General features: G+C 40.5%; 1 protein-coding gene across 2 annotated transcripts; it reads right to left on the bottom strand.

Annotated features, from left to right (window-relative positions):
• Positions 1-64: 64 nt before the first annotated feature.
• Positions 65-19360, bottom strand: sh3bp1 (SH3-domain binding protein 1). Of its 2 annotated transcripts, none has more exons than XM_069664502.1 (18): positions 19124-19360; positions 13476-13518; positions 13075-13179; positions 12785-12861; positions 11007-11118; positions 10213-10289; positions 10044-10131; positions 9864-9932; positions 9678-9768; positions 9444-9580; positions 6860-6971; positions 6458-6539; positions 6293-6373; positions 4431-4544; positions 4118-4215; positions 2865-3036; positions 2351-2703; positions 65-779 (listed from the first exon to the last, which is right to left on the bottom strand). In XM_069664502.1, the coding sequence occupies exons 1-18, from the start codon at positions 19171-19173 to the stop codon at positions 481-483; spliced, it is 2160 nt and encodes a 719-aa protein (XP_069520603.1). In that variant the 5' UTR covers positions 19174-19360; the 3' UTR covers positions 65-480. The 2 variants fall into 2 exon arrangements, with proteins under 2 accessions (XP_069520603.1, XP_069520604.1); XM_069664503.1 differs by having other exon boundaries at positions 65-776.
• Between the last annotated feature and the right edge of the window lie 1960 nt (positions 19361-21320).

Raw genomic sequence — 21320 nt, 5'->3', positions numbered from 1 at the left:
AGTTAATATCATCTCTATTATTTTATATGAAGATGCCCCTCAAAAACAACACAAAGAGAATCTGTTCGGATGGCTGGATTCATTTATTTTTGTAGCTGTTTTTTTCACCATAGAGACTCACGTTGTGGCAGAGATATACACAGCATCAGTAACTAAAGAATAAATAAATGATGGTGATTACAGAAATATTGGCAGACCCTTACATTCGCTAAGCTGCAACACTTTAATTCAAAATGAGCGCTGAAAGGTATTGAACAGCACATATTGACAATATTGAACAATGTAAATGTATCCACTGTAACCAGCCAGGTAATACAACCTCTCGTGTGTAAAGAGTAACTTAAATTTAAGCAGTAAAGCTTGTCTAGCTTGGGATCTAGCATCACTTATAGTCAGTTTGTTTTGTTGCATCTGTCAACAGTGATGTCACTGGGGTGTTAGGTTAGTCTTTAAAGAACTACAACAAGTATGCCATTTTTCTCACTGTGCTATAGAAGGAACTTGTTTTGCCTGTGATGGAGGAGGAAGTGGTGGAGGGCAGTTTGGGGCTTTGAGTCCAGGCTTTTTCACAGGAGGCTTTTTAACACTGGCCGACTGACCTCGGGGAGCTGGTGTCGGCGGTGTCGGCTGGGTCCTTGTCTCTGCAGCTGCTGGGGCTGCGGTCGGGGGTGGAGGTGCTTGTAACTTTGGTGGGGCTGGGGGTTTGGGTTTAGAGTACTGGACTGTCAGCTGCTCGTTAGGCTGGAGAGGTTTGTTCATGTTGGAAGATCTTTTTGCTGCTGGATGAGAAAAAGGGTTAGGAATTCATAACTAACAGAAGTCTTTCTGACCCATAAGCTGCTATAGCCTTACTTGGTGTCGTATGACCAGTAGGTTATGGTGGCTTACCTTAGCTTAAGTTAGCTAACATCTCAAAGCTATTGCTGGGTAATGTACTCATTGACTCTTATTTACATTTTAGCATTGCATTATTTTATTATAATCACCTGTTAAATGCAAGATATGGCCACAGAGGGGGCTGTTATCTGAAAAGTGACATCATTTCCCTGAAGTGAAACTGAACTGAATTTTAGAAACAAATGAAACTTAAAATACTTCATCATCCTTTGATTTAAAGGTGTTATTTGGTAACAATGTATCCTCAACCTTTTGCAGGGAAATGTATATATATAAATATTATAAATACAGTCCTACATGATAAATATATCTACACTTTCAATGTCATCGGTAAACTGAGAACTAACATATGTTCTCTCTTTCCAAAAATAAGATGTATCAGCCAATCAGATCTAGTTTTGGAGGGTTACCATTGTAGACAACCACTTTGCTGCTTTCAATGTCTAGGAGGAAGTCTTAAATTTGTCCAAGGGGGCTGCTTTTAAAAGTGCTGCATTTAAATATATTAATATGTTGTTAGAAAATGATCCCGGAAGACAAACCATACTCATATCTGGAGAAGTATTCAGTCATAGTGGAAGTACATAGGCTCTACGAAGAATTTTGTGTTTTAGAATTTAAAACAAAGAATTTTGATGGCAAAATCAGCAAAACAGTCCTGCTTACAAAGTCAGACAGTAAAAGAGTGAGAAAGTAATTAATAATGGAAATCAGTTTTGTAGTGAGATGAATGTATCACAATGAGAAGACTTATAAAGGAAAGTATTTCAGTGAGAGCGTTACAACAGAGAGATGACGCACGACCACCGATGTCGATATTTTGGTCAGTAGTCTGAGACTTCCTGTTTCCTGTGTACTTCCTGGTTGTTACAACAAGAGCGGTAGATGTATTTTCTCTCTGTCAGTTTGACCAAACAAAACACCACTTTGACTTTGTGAAAGGAACCTGATAGAGGTAAAGAGTGTCTACAGGACGACTTTACATAATAGAAAGAGACGTATAAATAATGAGACGAGCCCAAAAACAACAATGTATGACAGGGCTCCTGTAAGATACATTAGAGCCATTTAAAGGGACAGTGTACACAGGAAGATTAGTTTGTCGAGAATTATTCAACCCATGAAAGTAAAAACATCTCCTGTAAAATAAACAAATTAACTGATGATGTCACAGGGATGTCATTAGGGTCATGGCAGCTTTTGTTTGAGACTTTTTTTGCATACGTCTGTGTTGTGAACTTGAGGTGTTAAGTTGTGGGAAATTACCAGACAGGAAATGATGTAACAAAAGACACTATTGATTTGCATTATGGGATATGTAGGACCTATGGATTTTGGACCTTGACCTATACTAGGAAGTATAGGTCAGGATATTTGAGCCTCTATTGCTTTATTTTGAGTATTCTTAAAGACATGTCTTTTGTGTTACTACAGTCACTGGACTTTGACTTACGTTTATATGGTGAGTTGATCTTCAACAATACTTTTGGAGAGTCTGGAGGTGCCTCCATAATTGGCTCCAGCTGGTCCTGATCTGAACTCTGCATTTGTGTGGGACACCTGATCTGACCCAGGTTTGGTGCTGGTCTCGTTGTTTTGGGAGGGTTTGCTGTCGTGCTGCAGGCAGCGGAAGTGTTGGAGGACACGACAGGGCTGGTATTGAGGGAGGATGTGCTGCTGGATGTTGTGTTTTGATGGGTTGGTGCAGATGTCTCAGCTACAGGGCTGGCCCAGGTGGAGGTGCCACTGCGACTTAAAGAGCCTGATTTGACCAGGAAGAAGCTGCCGCTGTCCTGAGAGGCAGAGCTGATGGACAGAAATCAACAAAGTTTGTGAAAATTCTACAATGAGGGCAAAATATTACAAAGAATAGTGTGAAAACCCAAAAAGGCTTAACCCTCCTAAAATCATCATATAGGACAGTCAACGTATTTCGATTGGTTTATTCTGTCCTCAAGGAGCGATACCTGTTTGACTTTGAGAGAGAAGGGTGATAAGAGGAGCAGGAGGAGGCTGTGGATGAAGAGGAGGAGACCGTTCTGCTCAGTTTCTCCCTTTCTGAGATCAGAGACTGTGCGACAGGAGCCGACAGGGTGGCATCCGGGACCTCGGGAAGTTCTGGGATCTCAAAGGACACAGCTGAAAAAAACAACATAAAGATAAAAAAATACAACCAACGTATGAGTGCTACATGATTACACAAAATTACAATCTAAGAATAATAAGTTATTACATATTGGGACTCATTTTTGCCATCATTCTTGCTGGTAAGAATATTGAGGTAGTTATTTATTGTATTGCTGAAATCCTAACAGGAAGTCCATTTGAGTGAAAAATAGGAGCAGTCAAACAATCAGACACGCTTTAAGTAAACCCATATATAAGCTCAATGTTATTACCACTATGATATCATAGTTTATAGAAATACTTCCGGTTTCAACTTTTTACTGCTGTACTTGCAGAACAGATTTCCTGTGCAATGGGTGCAGCTGGTGCAGTGACTCTCAGTTTGATCTGCAAATAAGGTTGTTTGGGTCGGTAGTTTCAGGTGTGGGTGCAGCAGCACCCAGGGGAGCCTTGAGGACAATTATGCAGCAAGATGGTTTTATTTCCCCTTTTATTTTACAATTGTTGACATTTCATGCCATATGAAAATGAGGCAACATTAAAATTGCTAACTATATTTTGATGGGTTTTGAACATATAAAAGTTGGAGAAATAAGCCATACATTTTAAAACCAGTTTAATGTACAATAAGCCACAGCTATTGGCTGCCAGTTGTCATGGTATCTTTTGTGATAATAGGGTATATCTATTAAGGAGCATTAATACACAATCTTGAGTTAAAATCCAGTTTTAAAACCTGTACCCATATTATTTCCTTATACAGTGTATAAGGCATGTATTCCTTAATAAATATCTGTTAAAAAAGGCACCACAAACTCATAATTGTTTAGTAACTAACATGTACACAATACACAGAAAATAGGACAAGCAGAGGTGTCACTTACAAGTGAATACGCCCATGATATTTCTGAAATTGTCTAATCATCTGTCCCTTTGTAGAGTTAAATATCAATTCTCTCTATCTCTATTAACTATTATTATATCATGATTAATACAAATGATAAAATCCAAGTTGTAATAAACCAGAATGGCTCTTAAGAGACGGAAAGCTGATTCATTCATTCATTAAGAGGATACATCAGTGATTGTTTACCTTCGGGGAAGAGGCTGGAGCTGTACTGAATAAGAGGCTCAATGACCATCACCACTTGGACTGAAGAAGCTGCGGCCATGTCAAAGAGAGCAGCTTCCCTAAAGAGGCAGAGAGGTGGAGAAGGACAACATACGGGGCAAATAAGGGGGGTATTAACCATAGAAATTCAGAGAATAACAGGGTGTTACTGGAGTGAAAAGTTAACAAAGACAATAAAAGAGGTAGAACAGGCATGACAAGGAATAAGAGTAAATGGAGCATGGTTACAGTATATCGAGGGTAAAGACAGAGAGATGAACTGGTCACTACGCACCCTTCAGCTCGTGGCCAGAGAAGGTTTGGCCCCAGGACGATGGCAATGTTACTGGGTGTCATCTTGTTTAAAGCCTGCTGCTCAGACAACAGAGACAAGAACTGGACCAGGTACCTGACAGGGAGATGGGAGGATAAAAACAAGCATATTGGGGATGAAGTCAGAGGAGTTTAAAACTGACCAAAAGAACAGAAAAGTTTGTATGTGGATGGATTTGGATGTAGCTGTGCCACTTGAAGGCTGAAGTACCCACTAACTGACATATTCATGCTTTCAGGTGAACACTGAGATATTCAAATGTCATTATTCTCATGAGTTAAATCTTTTCAAGACCCTTTTCGATAAACTGAACAAGAATCTATAGTCATGCTAGCAGCTCTGTGATGTTGTATTTCCGAACAGTATTGCTTTGAGTTAAATGTTAATGTCAGGTTGCTAGCATCAGCTTACTAACATCAGCTTATCTACATCAGTTTGCTAGCATCAGCTTGCTAACACCAGCTTGCTAGCATCAGTTTGCTAACATCAGCTTACTAGCATCAGCTTGCTAACATCAGCTTGCTAGCATCAGTTTGCCAACATCAGCTCGCCAGCATCAGTTTGCTAACATCAGCTTACTAGCATCAGTTTGCTGACATCAGCTTGCCAACATCAGCTTGCTAGCATCAGCTTGCTCACATCAGCTTACTAGCATCAGTTTGCTAACATCAGCTTGCAAACATCAGCTTGCTCACATAAGCTTACTAGCATCAGTTTGCTAACATCAGCTTACTAGCATCAGCTTGCTAGCATCAGTTTGCTAACATCAGCTTGCTAACATCAGTTTGCTAACATCAGCTTACTAGCATCAGCTTGCTAGCATCAGCTTGCTAACATTAGTTTGCCAACATCAGTTTACTAGCATCAGTTTGCTGACATCAGCTTGCTCACATCAGCTTGCTCACATCAGCTTACTAGCATCAGTTTGCTAACATCAGCTTGCTAACATCAGCTTGCTCACATCAGCTTGCTAGCATCAGTTTGCTCACATCAGCTTGCAAACATCAACTTGCTCACATCAGCTTGCTCACATCAGCTTACTAGCATCAGTTTGCAACCATCAGTTTGATCACATCAGCTTGCTAACATCAGTTTGCTAACATCTGCTTGCTAGCATCAGCTGGTTAGCATCAGTTTGCTAACATCAGTGTCAGTACCCGATCCATCCCGGCTGCCCGATCCGTTTTGCGCATGTGCAGAATTTAACCTGTTTTACGACACTGCCCGATCTGTTCCACGCATGCATCGCTCGACTCGAGAGAGTTGTGTTCGTGTGCTGGCGGTCGAATTGGCGTGTAACAATAGATTAGAGTTCTTTTAACAATCTATGTTAATAAAACAAGCAGTTGTGCAACTTTTCTGTGCTTTTATGTTGGCTAATAACGGCCACGTACTGTTATACAACATCAGCTTACCAACATCAGCTTGCAAGCATCAGTTTGCTAACATCAGCTTGCAAACATCAGTTTGCTAACATCAGCTTGCTAGCATCAACTTGCTAACATCAGTTTGCTAACATCAGCTTGCTAACATCAGTTTGAGAAATGCTTCAGGTGACAATGCTAAATGCTGGTGTTTGTCAAGTTTAATGTTTTCCATGTTTAGCATCATAGTTGAGAGCGCTGACATCCTAACATTTGCTAATTACAGTCGCGATGAACACAAAGTTCACAAAAAATTACAAATCTCAACCTCATGTTGGTACTACAGGAGTCGGTCGATGTCATTCTCTGGGACTTGAATTTATGTACAATATTTTTGCGGTATGGACAAAGACATTTGATCATGTGATTCTGGAAAAAATGTACATTATGAGTAAACACCTGAGGTTGTTGTAGTTCTCAGGCGGGAGTTCTTTCAGTAGCACTTTGAACTGCTCCAGCTTCTCTGTGGTGTCTTTTTCCCTGAGAAGAGAAAAATGAAACTCAAGAAACAAACTTGAGACATCTGTAAAAAATTAAATAGTTAAATAGGGGACATATACTCACCCTGCTGCTTTAAACCAGTCATTGTAGAGTTCAAAGGTCATTAGAGGTTCAGGAAGTTCTCGCAGGTAACACTTCAAAGCTCCTGTCACAACACGTTCAGAGACAAGTCATCACAGCTGTGTAGTGTTGTTAGATACGGTGCATGATATTCTCTCGATATTGGCTGTCTTCCTGATGGTTGCTATATTTGTGTTAGCTTCATATTGCATACAGTTCTAAAAATTCCCATCACACAGGAAATTCTGGATTTGTCATTACTGGAAGCTGCAACAGAAGCTGTATTTTCGGTTAACAGAAGAGGAAACAAAAGTTAGAATGAGCCGTGAAAGTCATGTTGGCTGAACAGGGAAGAAGGAAAGAAGAGTGCCAACAACAGAAAGTCCTGTAAGAGGAAATCCCTACCCGCCACAGCGTGAGGGTCCATGCTGAACTCGCTGTGGTCCACCGCGTCGTGATCCAAACAAGTTTTCAGCCTCTTCACCACCGAGGCTGCTGCTGCCAGACGGAACAGACCCTGAGGGACACGGAGGAAGAAAGACGGGAATGAAAACAGGGATGGAGAAAAAGGGATCAAAGCAAGGCTGCGGTGAAGACCAGCCATACTTAATTCAAGTCAACTCCCAGACCAGGTTTTAATTATGGCCGGATTCACAGAAGGCTGAGGCCAAAACCAAAGCAGAGCAAGTCAAAAACATTTAACAGCCCATTAACAGACTGAAATAAATTACATCTATTGCACATTAAAAGATAATTATTGATTTGTCTTAGCATCTGCATCCTTCATGAAGCAGAGATGCTAAACGTTCTCTCTGATTCGATCGCACATGACCAAAGTTGAATTGATTTAAACTTTCCTAATGTTCCTAAACTTCATCTTGTATCTACTTTAGCCTCCTTACAATGGCCTGAGGGACGACCATGTTTGTCAGTTATATGGTCGGCCATCTTGGTCCAGACTGAAAATTTCTCAACCACTGTTAGATAGCTTGTAATACAATTCTGTTCAGCCACTCAGTTTGTCCATCAGTTTGGATTATGACTTAATATCTGCTACACTAATGGTCTTCCAATCTTCAGCTGTAATTTTGTTTATTGTTTTTAACATTGTAAACATTATACCCCACATGATAGCATTGTCATTGTGAGCATGTTAGCATGCAGACTCTAGCATTTAGCTCAAAGCACTGATGTGCATTCTTTATATCTGATCAAGCACTTAGTGTAAGTAAAACACTTAGGTCACATAATCTGGAATTACTTTAATTAATGATGATGATGATGTGCGGTGCCTGTGTTGCAAACTGTGTGCAAGCCAATATGCTGGCATTCAAATGTCACATGTGCACAGCTGATGTTAAAACAGCTTTTTAGAGCTTACTTTACTCCACTCTGTAAAGCACACCTGTGGTGTACCTACAGTAAAGCTAAATGATGCATTTTGAATCCTTTTTAAGTTACCAAGGTGGATGAGTGTAAGCGGTATGTTTGCATCTAATAATGTTACAACCATACATGCCGTGCTTAGACATTTAATGTTCAAGTTTATGAGTTGATGGCACCATCTCAACCCACACTATGTGACACAAGGTGTTTTTCTTGCTTCTGGAAACATTGTCTTTACATGTTTTAAAGTGTGAGGTATGTTGATGGGGACTTGCTGCGTTCACGTGGATTCGGGCAGACGTTAGATGGCAAAGCGGATGTCATTTTAGTGGATGAGAGCAGGACGGTAAAATGTGGTGAGGCTGGCAGAGATCCGCCGACAACGGAAATGGTAAACGGCATTGCCGTCCACCGTTAAAATTGTTTTCACTTTTTGCCATCTTCTGCAACGAAATTTACAACCGGATGTGACGTACCTCCCTATCACAACAAGAAAACATGGGCGATCTTGACAACGAGAGGCTGATCATTTTGGTTGAACAGAACCCCGAACTTTATGACCACATGTGCTTTGGTTTTAGTTGTTCCTTTTTTCAGGCGCAGATAAACAATGGATACACAAAGTGCAGTTCTCCTTTCACTAACCATTTTGTAAAGAAATAATTATCTTATGTTTTAAGGGAAATCTAACAATAATATGTTTACAATAGAATATCAATAATAATAAGCAATAATCACATCAAATGATAACATAAAATAAATGTATCGATTATAGTTTATTAAACATCACCATAGCAACATTCCTCATGCGTGCAAAAGGTGTCTGTCTGCCGTCTACCCTCTGCCTGAATCCATGTGAACGCAGCATTATGTCCACATAGAAACTTTAATGAACTGTAATTAATTTATTCCTGTCTTTTTCCCAATGTATTGTGTGTGAATAATAGTGTGAATATTGTGTCTAAAATAAAGAAAAAAAGTATGTGCCAGTATAGCTTCACAGAGTTGCTAGTATGACTTCTTTAGTCCTTTCTTTCTTCAGCCTTGCAATTGTAATAATAATGATTAAGATAAGAATATCCCAGGGATAAACTGATGCATATCTACAATTAAATGTAAAGTCCCAGAGCGCTGGTTTAGCTTAGTGAGTGGAGCATTCGCCCCATATACAAGGGGCCCATATGAGGCAAAGTCCTTGCTGCATCGGCCTCAGATTTTGGTGAATTTTAACCCAACTATTTCTTCCCCATATTTCCTGTCTCTCTTCAGCTGTCCTAGCCATAAAGGCAAAGGCCAAAAAAATACCGTATTTACATAAAGAGAGTCAAACAAAATTTCTTTGCCGTGCAAAAGAGAAAAGAAATCATCTAAATTACACATTTTAATGGGGGAAAAGTCATTACATTATTGCAGTATAATAGTTTAATAAACACTCGAGCAAAAACGTCCTCCACATAAATAGGATCTGTAGACTAGGATCATGTGAGACAAGGCTGTTTGCAGGGACGTCGCAGTTCACTTTATGAGGAAGTAAACTAAAAGCAGAATGCATCAATCTGAGTGCCATACTGTGCTATGACACTGTGAACCCTGTCAGTCCTACCTCCTCTCTCATGCCCGTTCTCAGCAGCATGTGAATACACTCCTGGATGGGTGCAGCGATTTCTCTCTCGCTTTGAGACAGATGAGAAAGCAGAGGCTCCCCGTAGACCTTCTGGTTAGAGAGGCTGAGAGGTGACCCTGTGGAATCAGATAAGTACACAGAGGAAGTAAGAACACATGTAGAAATATTGCAGTGCAGCCATGAAATGCACACACTGGTGAAAACTAACGTCACCTTTTTGACTGTGATTCTCTTTGAGCTCGCTGATGTTTTTGTCCAGGAACTCGAGGGAAGTTTTGTGGTATTCTGCTTGCAGCTCCAGAAGCTAACGTCGGTGAAAACAAGAGGTACATTTGCCTGATTATTCTTATTCTGCACATTTAGAGGAGAAAAGATCAAGCCATTGCAAGTGCAACTCACACGGATGAAGTAGTTAGCGTAGTCTTCCTCTTTGGTTGCAAAGTGGTACAGATCTGCAGAGTACTGGTCCTGCAGAGACAGAGAAATGGAGAGGTCAGAGGTCAAGATTTCCATAAGGATTCAAATAAGCACCAGTGATGGATGCATGCTGCAGGTAGCTTTAAAAGTGAACACTGGTACCTTGCTGCTCTCTAACCTCCTCCAGGCTTCCTCCACCTCCTCCCTGAGTCCGTCCTGCTTTGCCTGGGGACCATTGCTGGCCTGGCTCCTGATTACACATGCAATAACTTGTAAGTGTCTGTATATGTGATGTAACACAGGTAGGCCTATCAGAGACTCAGTATCTTACCTGCTTCTTGCGTTGTTCCAGTCTGTAGTGAGCTTTGTAAACTGTTTCTTGTTCTTGAGAATCTCTGGTAAATCATCCTGGAAGGAAAACAAAGTAAACATGTAAAGAAAAACTCTTTTGGATTGTAGATATTTCAAATAGAAATAAGACACTTCTAGCTGAATATATAATAAGGACGGAAAAATAACAGCTCTCTGACAAAACAACACAATGTGGTTGTGCAACAAATAGTGCAACAAATAGCACCTTTTTAAATAAAGGTTAACCCGTCTGACACTTTATCAGGAAGCTTTGTCCAACGACCGCAATTGAGGTCAACAATCACCTTCCTTTAGGTGTTACACGCTGGTTTTCACATGATACATGTTGCACATGTCACATGGTTTTACAGCTGGAGGTTTACAATAAATGTATCGTCAAATTGTATTAAGCTAGCTCCCCACTTTTTCTTTTTACTATTTTGGGCCCGAGCACCTAAACGTTGCATTGACTTAATTGGAACTCATGTTTTCAAACTGAGAAACAGGAAGTTGTTGTAACTCTACCGTACAGTGTTCAAGCAGCCCCAAATTCCACATGCTTCACATACAGTCCCGGCCTGAACACATGTTCATGCCTATATATAGTCATATTCATAGCAACACCTAGCGCCATGCTATTTATACAGTATGGTCTACATTTCATGTCAGCAACATAATGCATGATTAGTATGATGAGCACCTAGTGGTGCGAGGGCGTCTTAAAACTCATCCACAGTTTTTTTTTAACGACGTGCTGTATGAGTCATTTCTCACCTCGCTCAGCTTGTTCAGTGGCTCCATAACTTCCTTCTCCACCTTCATCTCATAGTCTGCCAGCTTGCTCGCCAGCATCTTCTCCATGAAACAGCACATCTCCAACACTCTCCTGCCGAACACACACACACAGCTCTTGTTACTAACTTCAAATCTTCCCAGGAGGTTTTGAGCTCCCTTGTCTCGCAGGTTCCTGGGGAACGAAGTTATATTATTATTATTAATGCTAATATTAGACATATTTCTACTATTATTATTGTAACCATAAGTCTATATTATCTGTTTTTGCTCTGTGTACGTCCCCCTATCTGTCAAGTTTTTACTCACCACTGTTGCCATGTGCTTGCTCATGGTGGATTAATAGTGGGTCTCTCTCTAAATTAAATAACACACAGTACGGTTTTAGACCTTCTCTTTATGTAAAGTGTCCTGACAGAACTTTTGTTATGATTTGGCAACCCATATTCAGAAGGATCACAGCATGGAGAGCAACGAGAACTTAATATCGACTATCAGACAGCTGCAGCTCATCCAGAATGCTGCTCCTCACCAACGCCAAGGAAGTAGAACACATTACGCCAGACCTCAGATCCCTACACTGGCTTCCTGTGAGTCAAAGCATAGATATTAAAATCCTACTCCTGGTATTTAAAGCACTAAACGGTCTTGGGCCCAGTTACCTATCAGACATGCTAGTTCGCTACGAGGCATTCAGGCCCCTCTTGTCCTCTGGGACAGGTTAACTCATTGTTCCCAGAACCAAGCAGCTTTTAGTTTCTACGCTCTGCAACTGTGGAACAAGCTACCAGAGTACCTCAGGTTTATCCATCTGTTAGCTCTTTTTAATTGATTTTATATTTTAATTTATTATTTGATTCTTTTAGCTTAAGCATGTTTTGAAATAATGATGTACATTTCTGAAATCAATAATTAAACCAATAACAATACATTGTAAGTTCAATAGCAACTGGTGAGTGTTGAGGGTACAAACACTGTGTGTGGATCTGTCCATCACAGCACCCCTGTGGGGGAGTTTCCGGGGCAGCTAAGGTCTGCACCCGACACAGATGGAGCAAATTGTGAGCCTTGTTCCTTGGGAAGACTTTCTGGGGTGGATTTAGAATCCAGTCTGTGAATCTGGGTCCGTCGGTAAAATGAGACTTCAGAGCTGTGTAATTTTGTGCTGAGCAGAGTACCCATCAGTAATCGCTCAATAGAGAATTGCCTTGAGAATACCTCAACACCTAAAATGAAAGTTGAACGAGATAAGACAAAGATGAGACAATTGTCTGTAAATCAATTACTCTTTCAAAGACTCTTGATGCTGTTGAAGTGGTTATAATGTGAACATATTTTGTTTTTTGTACTGCTGCACTCCAGAACTTTTTTTTTTTACATAATTCTTTTAATCTAACTGATTTTTGTATTTTATATACATTTTTGTCACATTTCTTTTAATGTGTTTAATGCTCTGTTTATGATCGTGTAAAGCACTTTGGATTGCTTTGTGTATGCATGGTGATCTATAAATAAATTTGCCTTGCTTTGCCTTGCTTACGTGACGTCTCTATTGGAGCCTCACAGCTCCATGTAAAAGACACGTAATAGAAGTCACAGTTTGCCGGCAGTGAGTGGATCCTCTTTCTCTTTCACCCAGAACTGAAAACCAGCATATCTTAAAGTCATGGGGTTTCCACATGACAGCAAACAACACAGCTATGCGTCAGGAGCTCAGGTCACGGGCACAGATTAATGGATAAGAAAATCAAACCTGTCACCTGATAGACGACTCTGCATCGAAGTCTTTGAGGCTCTCCGCCATGCTGATGGACAGCAGCATCAGAGGGAGCTTTTTCTGTGGACACAGAAGCAGATGTTACACACCTATCATCAGTGTAATTCAGTTTACTCCAGCGCTGTACTGGAGTAACATTTTAGGATGTCTGTGCTTAACTTAAGCTTTTCCTTTTCATGTCACTTTCTACTTCTACTCGACGACACATAATAATAATACAACAATCAATCAAATGATTTTGGACTGGTTCTTATGGAGTATTAGTTTCAGTACCATTCGTTTTTCAGCGTCCAGCCCAGGCTGGCTCTGCATGCATCCCTGCAGCTTCTTGTGAAGGACCTGGGCCGCCTTCTTGGCCGGCTCCACCCGCGGCTCCACCTTCATTCAGTCAGAGACACACACATGTACAGATACGCTTAGAGCTGTTTTTATGTTGCGTCTTCATCATTCAAGCAAAAAACAAGTTATATCATATATATTGTGTGCTGTAAATTTCACATGATGACCGCTGATGTTAAACTGGAAACCTTGTTTATATAAGTTCAGGATGGTGTTTCATTTAAAGCTGATGGAACAATAAAGTTAGAAGTTACAAAGTGCTGCTGAATGCATACATTAATCCTTAGTTAATATTTAGTTATTTATAGTAGAATTATTACAGTTTTTTTACTCACCAAAATCAGGTCTTCAGGTAGAAGTTCGGTGGCATCTGTTGACCTGCAGACGTGGATGTGTTTGTTTGTTAGTAGACAGAAATACGACTCTGATGTCAGAGCCATAAACAACAGGTCGAACATTCATCAACCTTTGAGAACGGCAAACTTGACAATTATTTAATTATCAATTAATGTGAGGATTCATTTTAAGTTAGAGTACAAAAGGTCAGAAGTTCATAAAAGTTTGGTACTTTCAAATAAGACACAGCAAAGCAACAAATCCTCACAATTATAAATTCAAACTATGACATGGTTGTCTTTGACCTACAGGAAAAATGTGACATTTTGGAAATTCAGATGTTTGCCTTGCTGTTGACAGTCAAATCAGAGGAATGATAACTGATATCTGTAAACAGCCTGGCTCTGTTAGGTAACAAAATCCACCTACCAGCACGCCTCAAGCTCACACTTAACAATTTTTATCCTTTTTTAAATCTAAGACTAAAGTGCAAAGTCGACAAGTTGTGGCGTTAGGTATTATGTTCTCATTTTGCCTCTGTGGCTTCCTGTTCCAAACTTAATGCTCAAAAACCATAACTGGATGCTGACATGTGAGTGGTATCACTCTCTGAAAGAAAAAAACAAACATATTTCCTAAAAATGTTTCTTTAAACAATTATACAATCATAATTTTTTGTTTCATCTCTGTCACTACTGTTAAAGTCATTCCTTTATCAGAAAATGCCAAATGTTTGCTGCTTCTCAAATGTAAGGGTTAGCTGCTTTTATCGTTATCATCTTTCAGATTTTGAACTGTTGGTTGTTTTAACTTATTTGTTAAAGTCGAGGTGAAATGAAAAATGTCATTTTAATCCTTTTAGATCACATCCCCAGTAATATTGTGCATCTATTTGACAATATAGGCCAAAAAAAATACAGAAAATCAATTTCTTCATATTCTTATATTAAAATCAGATCATTTTTTCTTCTGGTAAAACTAAATTTCACGCGTGCTTACGTAAGTTAGCACCAAACAATGTCAACCAATCAATCTGCAACATTTAGCCGCACACCACCAAGAACGCTCGATCAGTTAGCTAGCTACTGCGCTGTGGAGAACGTCTGTCTACGTCCACTTCTCAACGATCAAATCAAATCCCTCTAATGATATGTCCTGCCTGCACGTCCTGTTTCACTCAGAAATACGTCACGATACGGAAGCTAGATACTCTCCAAATGCCGTTTCATCTCGACTTTAAAGGCAGCTTTGAATCATCACAGAAAAGGTGCTTGAGACAGATATAACGTCATGTGTCATTTAAAAGCTTATGTGCAGCTCAGTGGTCTTTCTAGCAAAGGTGTCCCACAGGGTTCCGTTTTAGGACCCACTCTGTTCACTGTTTAATGCGTCTGTACACCTTTATGCAGATAACACTATTGTCTGTTGTTGCGTGGGCACTGTTTCCCTGGCATTAAAATATCTGCAATCTACATTTGACACTATTGGCGTCCTACCAGAGCACCTACAGCTCGACTGAAACCACAGAGGAGCACCACAGAGCGCCACAGGAAGTCTTTTCTATCTGTGGCCAAAAGGCTGTATGACTGCTCCCCGTTCAGCAGGAGGAAAAATGGAGCATAAAGAGACTTTTATCACCATGTGCACCTTCTGATATCATGTGCAATAACACTTTCAATATCAGGTTATATTATGTTCATTATGTGCAATAATACTTTCCTGGCCATATGCATATTTGTATTCATGTTGATATTTATAGAATGCATAATCTTGTGCAATACTTCCGCTTATTTATTAGTCCCATGTGCAGTATCAGCAGCAATATAATCTTTTCTTAATAATTTATAATCTTGTGCAACAGAAGCTCTTGACCAACAATTTAACTGCCACCATTACTTTTTTAATATTGTTTTTCTTTGCATTAACTCACACACTTTATATTTCATATTTTCACTTATTTTGAGCTGTTATTTGAATTTCAATCTCGGCCTATCATCTGACAACAATATAGCCTAGGAGCGACAAGACATCCTTTTCCTTCTGCTGAACCTTGTTTACAGTCGCACTATGCGTTGGATTGGATTTAAATGCAGATGTCTGCTAAAGAGGTAAATAAAATGCTAAATCAGCGTCACATGATGGCTGATGGGTTGCTGGATTGCATAATGGCCGATGCAGTCCGCCTCTTTTTCTCCACACAGACTGTTTTTCTGCATTCAACCGAAGCCTGCTGTAATGGCATTGGAGAATTGTACTTAAAGTACAAATGAAAACTAAACGATCTCGTCTCTCAACTACCAAATGTGGATTTATATGCAGATTTCTGTTTATTGAATATTAGTGGGGATATTATGTATACGAATAACTTTAGTATCTTTAGCTGTTGTACACTCTAAGACACCATCGTACTGTTTTCTTTGGTCAACTGGTCATCACTACCTTCCAGTTTACCATGCGCAGATTTTTTTAACTTTATTTATGAGTCCATCCTCAGATGGCTGCCTACCAACGTATCCACTTACAGCGCTGCTATAGCCGACTCTCCCAGAGTTTCTTTCCACCCCCACAGGGGAATTTGTTAAAAAGGCCTACACCTACTCTAAATCCCTCAACCTGGATCACCCAACAGCAGGAGCTGAAGCCGCCTTGATTCCCCCGGGGGGATTTTAAAGTACTTGTAAGAAACGTGGAGAGAGAATCTGTTTGTTCTCGTACATAGAAGTCTTAAATGTGACTACCACTCGCCTCTTGCAACTTCTCGTCTCTACACTTTATGTTTTGGCTCTATACTTAAAGGAATGAATTAGATGAAAATTAAATATCAGTATGGACTTTGCATTTCCTCTGCTCTGAGCCCTCTATATCTCTGACAATGAGGACATATTTAGCGACACAAAGCCAACAGCCTAACCCTGGAGTGTGTAGGCTGCAGCTGTGGTTTACTTCAGTACCAGCTCTGTGAAGAGGGAGGAGCTGACACAATGTGCGACGCACGGCCGTTAAAAATGGTGGGAAAATGAAAATAAACAGCGAAACACAACAAACTCCTCTGCAGCTCTGAGAATATCTTCAATCTGGCGTGACAACAGAAGGAAGCCCAACCCAGTTTGCAAAAAGGTCAGATGAGCTTCAGCACCATCAAGGTGTTGCTTCTTATTTCCTCTAGTGAACATCTGACGTTTCAAAACACAAACAGCAAAACTCCCCGAAGTGTTTTAACCACACACCAGTTCCTTTTTTATATCTTTGATTCTCATTTCAGCTGTTTCTGTTGTGACAGAATAAAGTGAATATTCTACAATGAAGAGTAACGTTACATCAGAGCATGTGAGCAGATGTGTGCTTCATTAAGAAAGTAGAAGTGTGTGTGTCTACATCAATAGCCAAAGTGTTCAGTGCTGATACATCAATCATTAGGATCACTATTAGTATGACCACTGACTCATTAGGCAGCAAGTGAACATTTTGTCCTCGAAGTTGATGCGCATTGATGCTCAAGTTTAAGGATGTGAGCAACTTTGACAAGGGCAAAATTGTGATGGCTGGATGACTGGGTCAGAGCATCTCCAGAACTGCAGCTCTCTTGTGTTCCCGGTCTGCAGTGGTCAGTACCTTCCAAAAGTAGTCCAAGGAGAGAAGACTTGTGAACCGGTGACAAGGCTCATTGATACGTGTTGGGAGCGAACGCTGGCCTGTATAGTCTGATCCAACGGAAGAGCTACTGTAGCGCAAATTGCTGAACAAGTTAATGCTGGTTCTGATTGAAAGGTGTCGGAACACACAGAGCATCGCAGTTCGTTGCGTATGGGGCTGCGTAGGTGCCGACCGGTCAGGGTGCCCATGCTGACCCCTGTCCACCGCCGAAAGCGCCTAGTGAGTGTCAGAACGACCACGGAGCAATGGAAGAAGGTGGCCTGGTCTGATGAATAAAGTTTTCTTTTACATCATGTGGACGGCCAGTTACGTGTGCCGCTTACCAGGGGAAGACATTGCACCATGATGCACTATGTGAAGAAATTCAGGAATGGTTTGAGGAACATGACGATGAGTTCAAGTTAAATTCCCCAGATCTCACTCCAATCGAGCATCTGTGGGATGTGCTGGACAAACAAGTCCGATCCATGGAGGCCCCACCTCGCAACTTACAGGACTTAAAGGCTGCTAACGTCTTGGTGCCGGATACCTCAGCACACCTTCAGAGGTCTAGTCTACACTATATTGGGCAGGTGGTCATAATGTTATGGCTGATCGGTGAAGAGGTAAATCGATGGCCACAGCTAAATAAAGAATTGATGCATCAGAATTAAAGTACTGTTGCACTTTGGGGGTTTAGATTATAAAAGTTTATATTCATAAATATTGATATTAAACATAAAGACATTGAGTTTGTGTACTTTAATACACATGTATATTTCTTGTAAGTTTGTGGCATCAGTGCAAACTGAAAACTGGGTGAAGAGCTGCTGTGGTAGTTGAAGCCCTGCTGCAGATGCACACATGGTAGGTTTATTATTAAACCAGACTGCGTCAGAGGCCTGCAAACACACAAACACGCACACACCTAACTCCGCTGCGTGCAAGTTTGTACCAAGAAAACCACACAGGGTATCAGTTTATAATTTGGTCACCCACTTATATGCGCATGTCACTGTCATGCAAAGGCACAAGTTTTCTAGATCAGAGGTTTTCAGCCTGCACAGCACACAAACTGAAACAACGCTGGTGCAGTCTGCAAATGCAGGGTGATGAGCAGATCCAATCAAATGCTACAACACCAATACAAGTACAGAAAGAATGCAAAAACAAGTACCATCCTCCATACACCAACATACATCACAAACTTGAGTAAGTTTGTCCACTCAAGCGCGCAGAACCTCTGTGGCTTGGAAGAGCCTCTGGTTTCCCTCAGAATCCAAGCGGCACGCGTTACTTTAAGAGGAACCTGTGACGTTCCAGCTTAACACACTTTTCAGCAGTGTGGTTGCAACTGAGAAAACGAGAACATGGAGACCGAAGCAAATTCAACATTTCCTCAAAGCAGAATGTGGCACTGAAATGCAGTTTAGCAGACAGTGATGCACAGATGCAGGAGTTCCTGGAGGCTTTGTAAAAGTGGGGATAATAAAAATGCACCTTACAGTTTTGACACTGGTGAAAATGTGTTGTACATTCCCAGCAGCAGCATTAAAGTGAGAGGAAGACAGCTACATACTCGCTTAATAAAAGCCACTCTAGCTAGCTAGTGATTATAGGGGAAGAAACAACATTAGCAACCATAAGCTACAGGTCATAACAGACCAAGTAACAAGTGTACTGCTGGGAAAAAGGGTGTGTTACATTGGTCATATTTTACAATTACAAAGAGTACGATTGTGTTGCTACATAGTGATGCTTTAAAATCATGTATAACTATATTAATGTCTGTCATTACTGAGACATGAAGAAAATTATACTTTGTTTTGTTACAGTTACATTAATTTAAATAATCAGACCCAAAGCCGATCCTACCCAAACACACACACTTTTGGTCCACACTAGATCGTGTAGCCTCTTTTCTTCAGCATACATGTGAGTCTTGATGTTCTTACAGTTTCAAAGCAAAATATTCTATAAAAAGGGCAGAAATATACGAAAGTAAAACACTTACTTTGGTGCAGAGCCAAGCTGCTTCAGGAGGCTCAGAGACTGTCGCAACATCCTGGCTGTGGAGTCGAATCAGCGCTTCTACCTGCCCTCCTCAGTCCTGCTCGGCCCCCACGAGAGATCCAGATCCAGGGAAGTTTTCCACACAGGTAACGGCCGAGTTACTTCATCAAGGACAGAAGGCACAGACAGGACTCCTCTGTGGTTGTTGTTTAATGCCTTTATGCGTGCGCGCCAGTCGGTCGTGTTTCAGGAGCGTGCTCTGAAGTCACATCTAACACAACAGTGAATGAGGAAGTTGCACATAGTGTCAGCGGTGAGGGGGAAGAGAGATTTTGTGAGGTTTAACTGTCACACTATGATTTAATAGTTGGCACAAAGACAGCACTACATTGACACAGCAGAATGTGTGATTTAATATAAACCCTGAGATAGTAGAGGTAGAAAGGTTTGGTTTTTACTTAGTTTCCCACAAACTTCCAATGTTATTAATATAAAATATACTTCTGTTTATGATAAGACGTTAGCAGATCCACATCTTATTATTTGAGCTGAATTCTGCCACAGCTCTGCTCCAAAGAAACTTTTGCTTACACTTTTCTGATGCCCCTCTGGCAGCTCGTGGTTAGTGTATACTTCTGTAAATTCTGGCAGTGTGCTTAAGAGTTAAAAGAGGAAACTGTTAGTGCTGCTGGCTGTAACTGTGTGTCCTTTGAGCTGGTTTAAACAGGTAATATTTCTTTGATGACCTCAACTTTTTTTATTCTTTTACTTTTGAGAAACAAATTCGATGCTCAGATGAAGGCAAACAGTCTAGGAAGGAAAGCGATCGTCGGCGAGGTAAAGCAAGAGTTACAACCGTAACAAAGGGAGCCAACCGTGGACATCTGCTGAAATTGGGAAGTTTACTCCTGCAATGATCACATATACCGCCACAAAGGAGGAAACTGAAATCTTTGAGATTACATCCTTAACCTTTTTAGCTCCGTTTTTCACTGACTCCTGGAGGGAAATGCTGTATTTGAAAGTATTTTCATTAAAAAGTAGCTGACTTTTCTATTTTTGTTGAGCTGGCCAGCGAGCATACAGTTATCAGTTATAAAAAATGTTTTAAGTAGTTGTTGCTCTATACATCTGCCTCATCTGCCCTTTGTGGTTAAAAGCAATGCTATAAGAACACTGACAGTGAAATGAAAGTGAAGATGCCAACGAGAAAAACATTATAATAAACAGGAAGTTTACCTTTGTAACACAAGTAGTCATAGTCTATTCTTCTTTTATATCCTATCAAACTGTATTTAATTGTCCAGAAAGCCAATGGGGCCCAAATGTTTCCAGTGATTTTACTGGGAACACAGAGTCTGTAAAATCAAATGTCATCTCCTTAAACTTGAAGAACATTTAATGACACAGTACAGCTGAGGCAGCAGTTCCTCGGGTGATGCTGGAGCACATCATTCAAGTCAAGGGGAGGAAACAGATCTTTAAGCATAGTGTTCAATATTAAATAAAGACATTATAAAATATGTAATCATAAGACTGTCAGTTAAGACATTGAAGATCTCCTTTCACATATAAACTCCTGACAATTTCCAGACATTTTCAGGACATTCAGGTTCTGATATTGTCTGGCATTGCCTTTCACACGTGTCGCACACAGTGGGAGATCGTCTGTGTCGGACACGCTCTCACAGCTTGAAATGCTTGGTTTGGTTTAGACGAGAACGATGCCTCTGTAGAGCATGCAGGAGGAGGAGGAGGAGTCTTCTGTAATGGTGTCTGTTTCTTGGTAAATATCACAACATAATGATTTCCGCAATAAAAAACACAACACAGTGAGTCAAGCAGTTAAGAGTATAAAGAAGTGAAACTCTCTTTAATGCCTTCCTACTTCCTGTCTAACGTACAACTCAGTGTTTATCTTTGCGGTAGAAAATATGATAAAGGCTGTCTTGAAATCATGCAAGAAATTGCCTCATCTGACAGTGACCCAGTTGCCATGGTTACAGGCATTAAAAGTGACTATATAGAAAGTCGGTCTTGGTGCTGATGGTCTCGTTTGCTTTTGTAGGTCATATAGAGGCGTCAGTATTAATAACTGTTTCATAACGAGCAAAAAACTCTTCACAGAAGCTTTAAAGTTGAGGTGAGTGGATTCAGCCATTTGTGTACAAACCCGGACAATGACGGGAAATTCACTT

Source organism: Semicossyphus pulcher, unplaced genomic scaffold (genome assembly GCF_022749685.1).
Source record: "Semicossyphus pulcher isolate SPU_LCO1_2020_fin unplaced genomic scaffold, fSemPul1.0.p SCAF_16, whole genome shotgun sequence".
In the NCBI taxonomy this organism is placed as follows: domain Eukaryota; kingdom Metazoa; phylum Chordata; class Actinopteri; order Labriformes; family Labridae; genus Semicossyphus; species Semicossyphus pulcher.
The sequence above is the reverse complement of the archived record's forward strand: the minus strand, read 5'-3'. Positions and strand labels throughout refer to the sequence as shown.

Coding starts and splice junctions, on each gene's coding strand:
- sh3bp1 (XM_069664502.1), bottom strand. CDS start 19,173: ATGTTGCGACAGTCTCTGAGCCTCCTGAAGCAGCTTGGCTCTGCACCA. Junction 13,519..19,123: donor CAGCTTGGCTCTGCACCAAA/GTAAGTGTTTTA, acceptor CCACGTCTGCAG/GTCAACAGATGCCACCGAAC. Junction 9,933..10,043: donor GGAGGTTAGAGAGCAGCAAG/GTACCAGTGTTC, acceptor CTGTCTCTGCAG/GACCAGTACTCTGCAGATCT.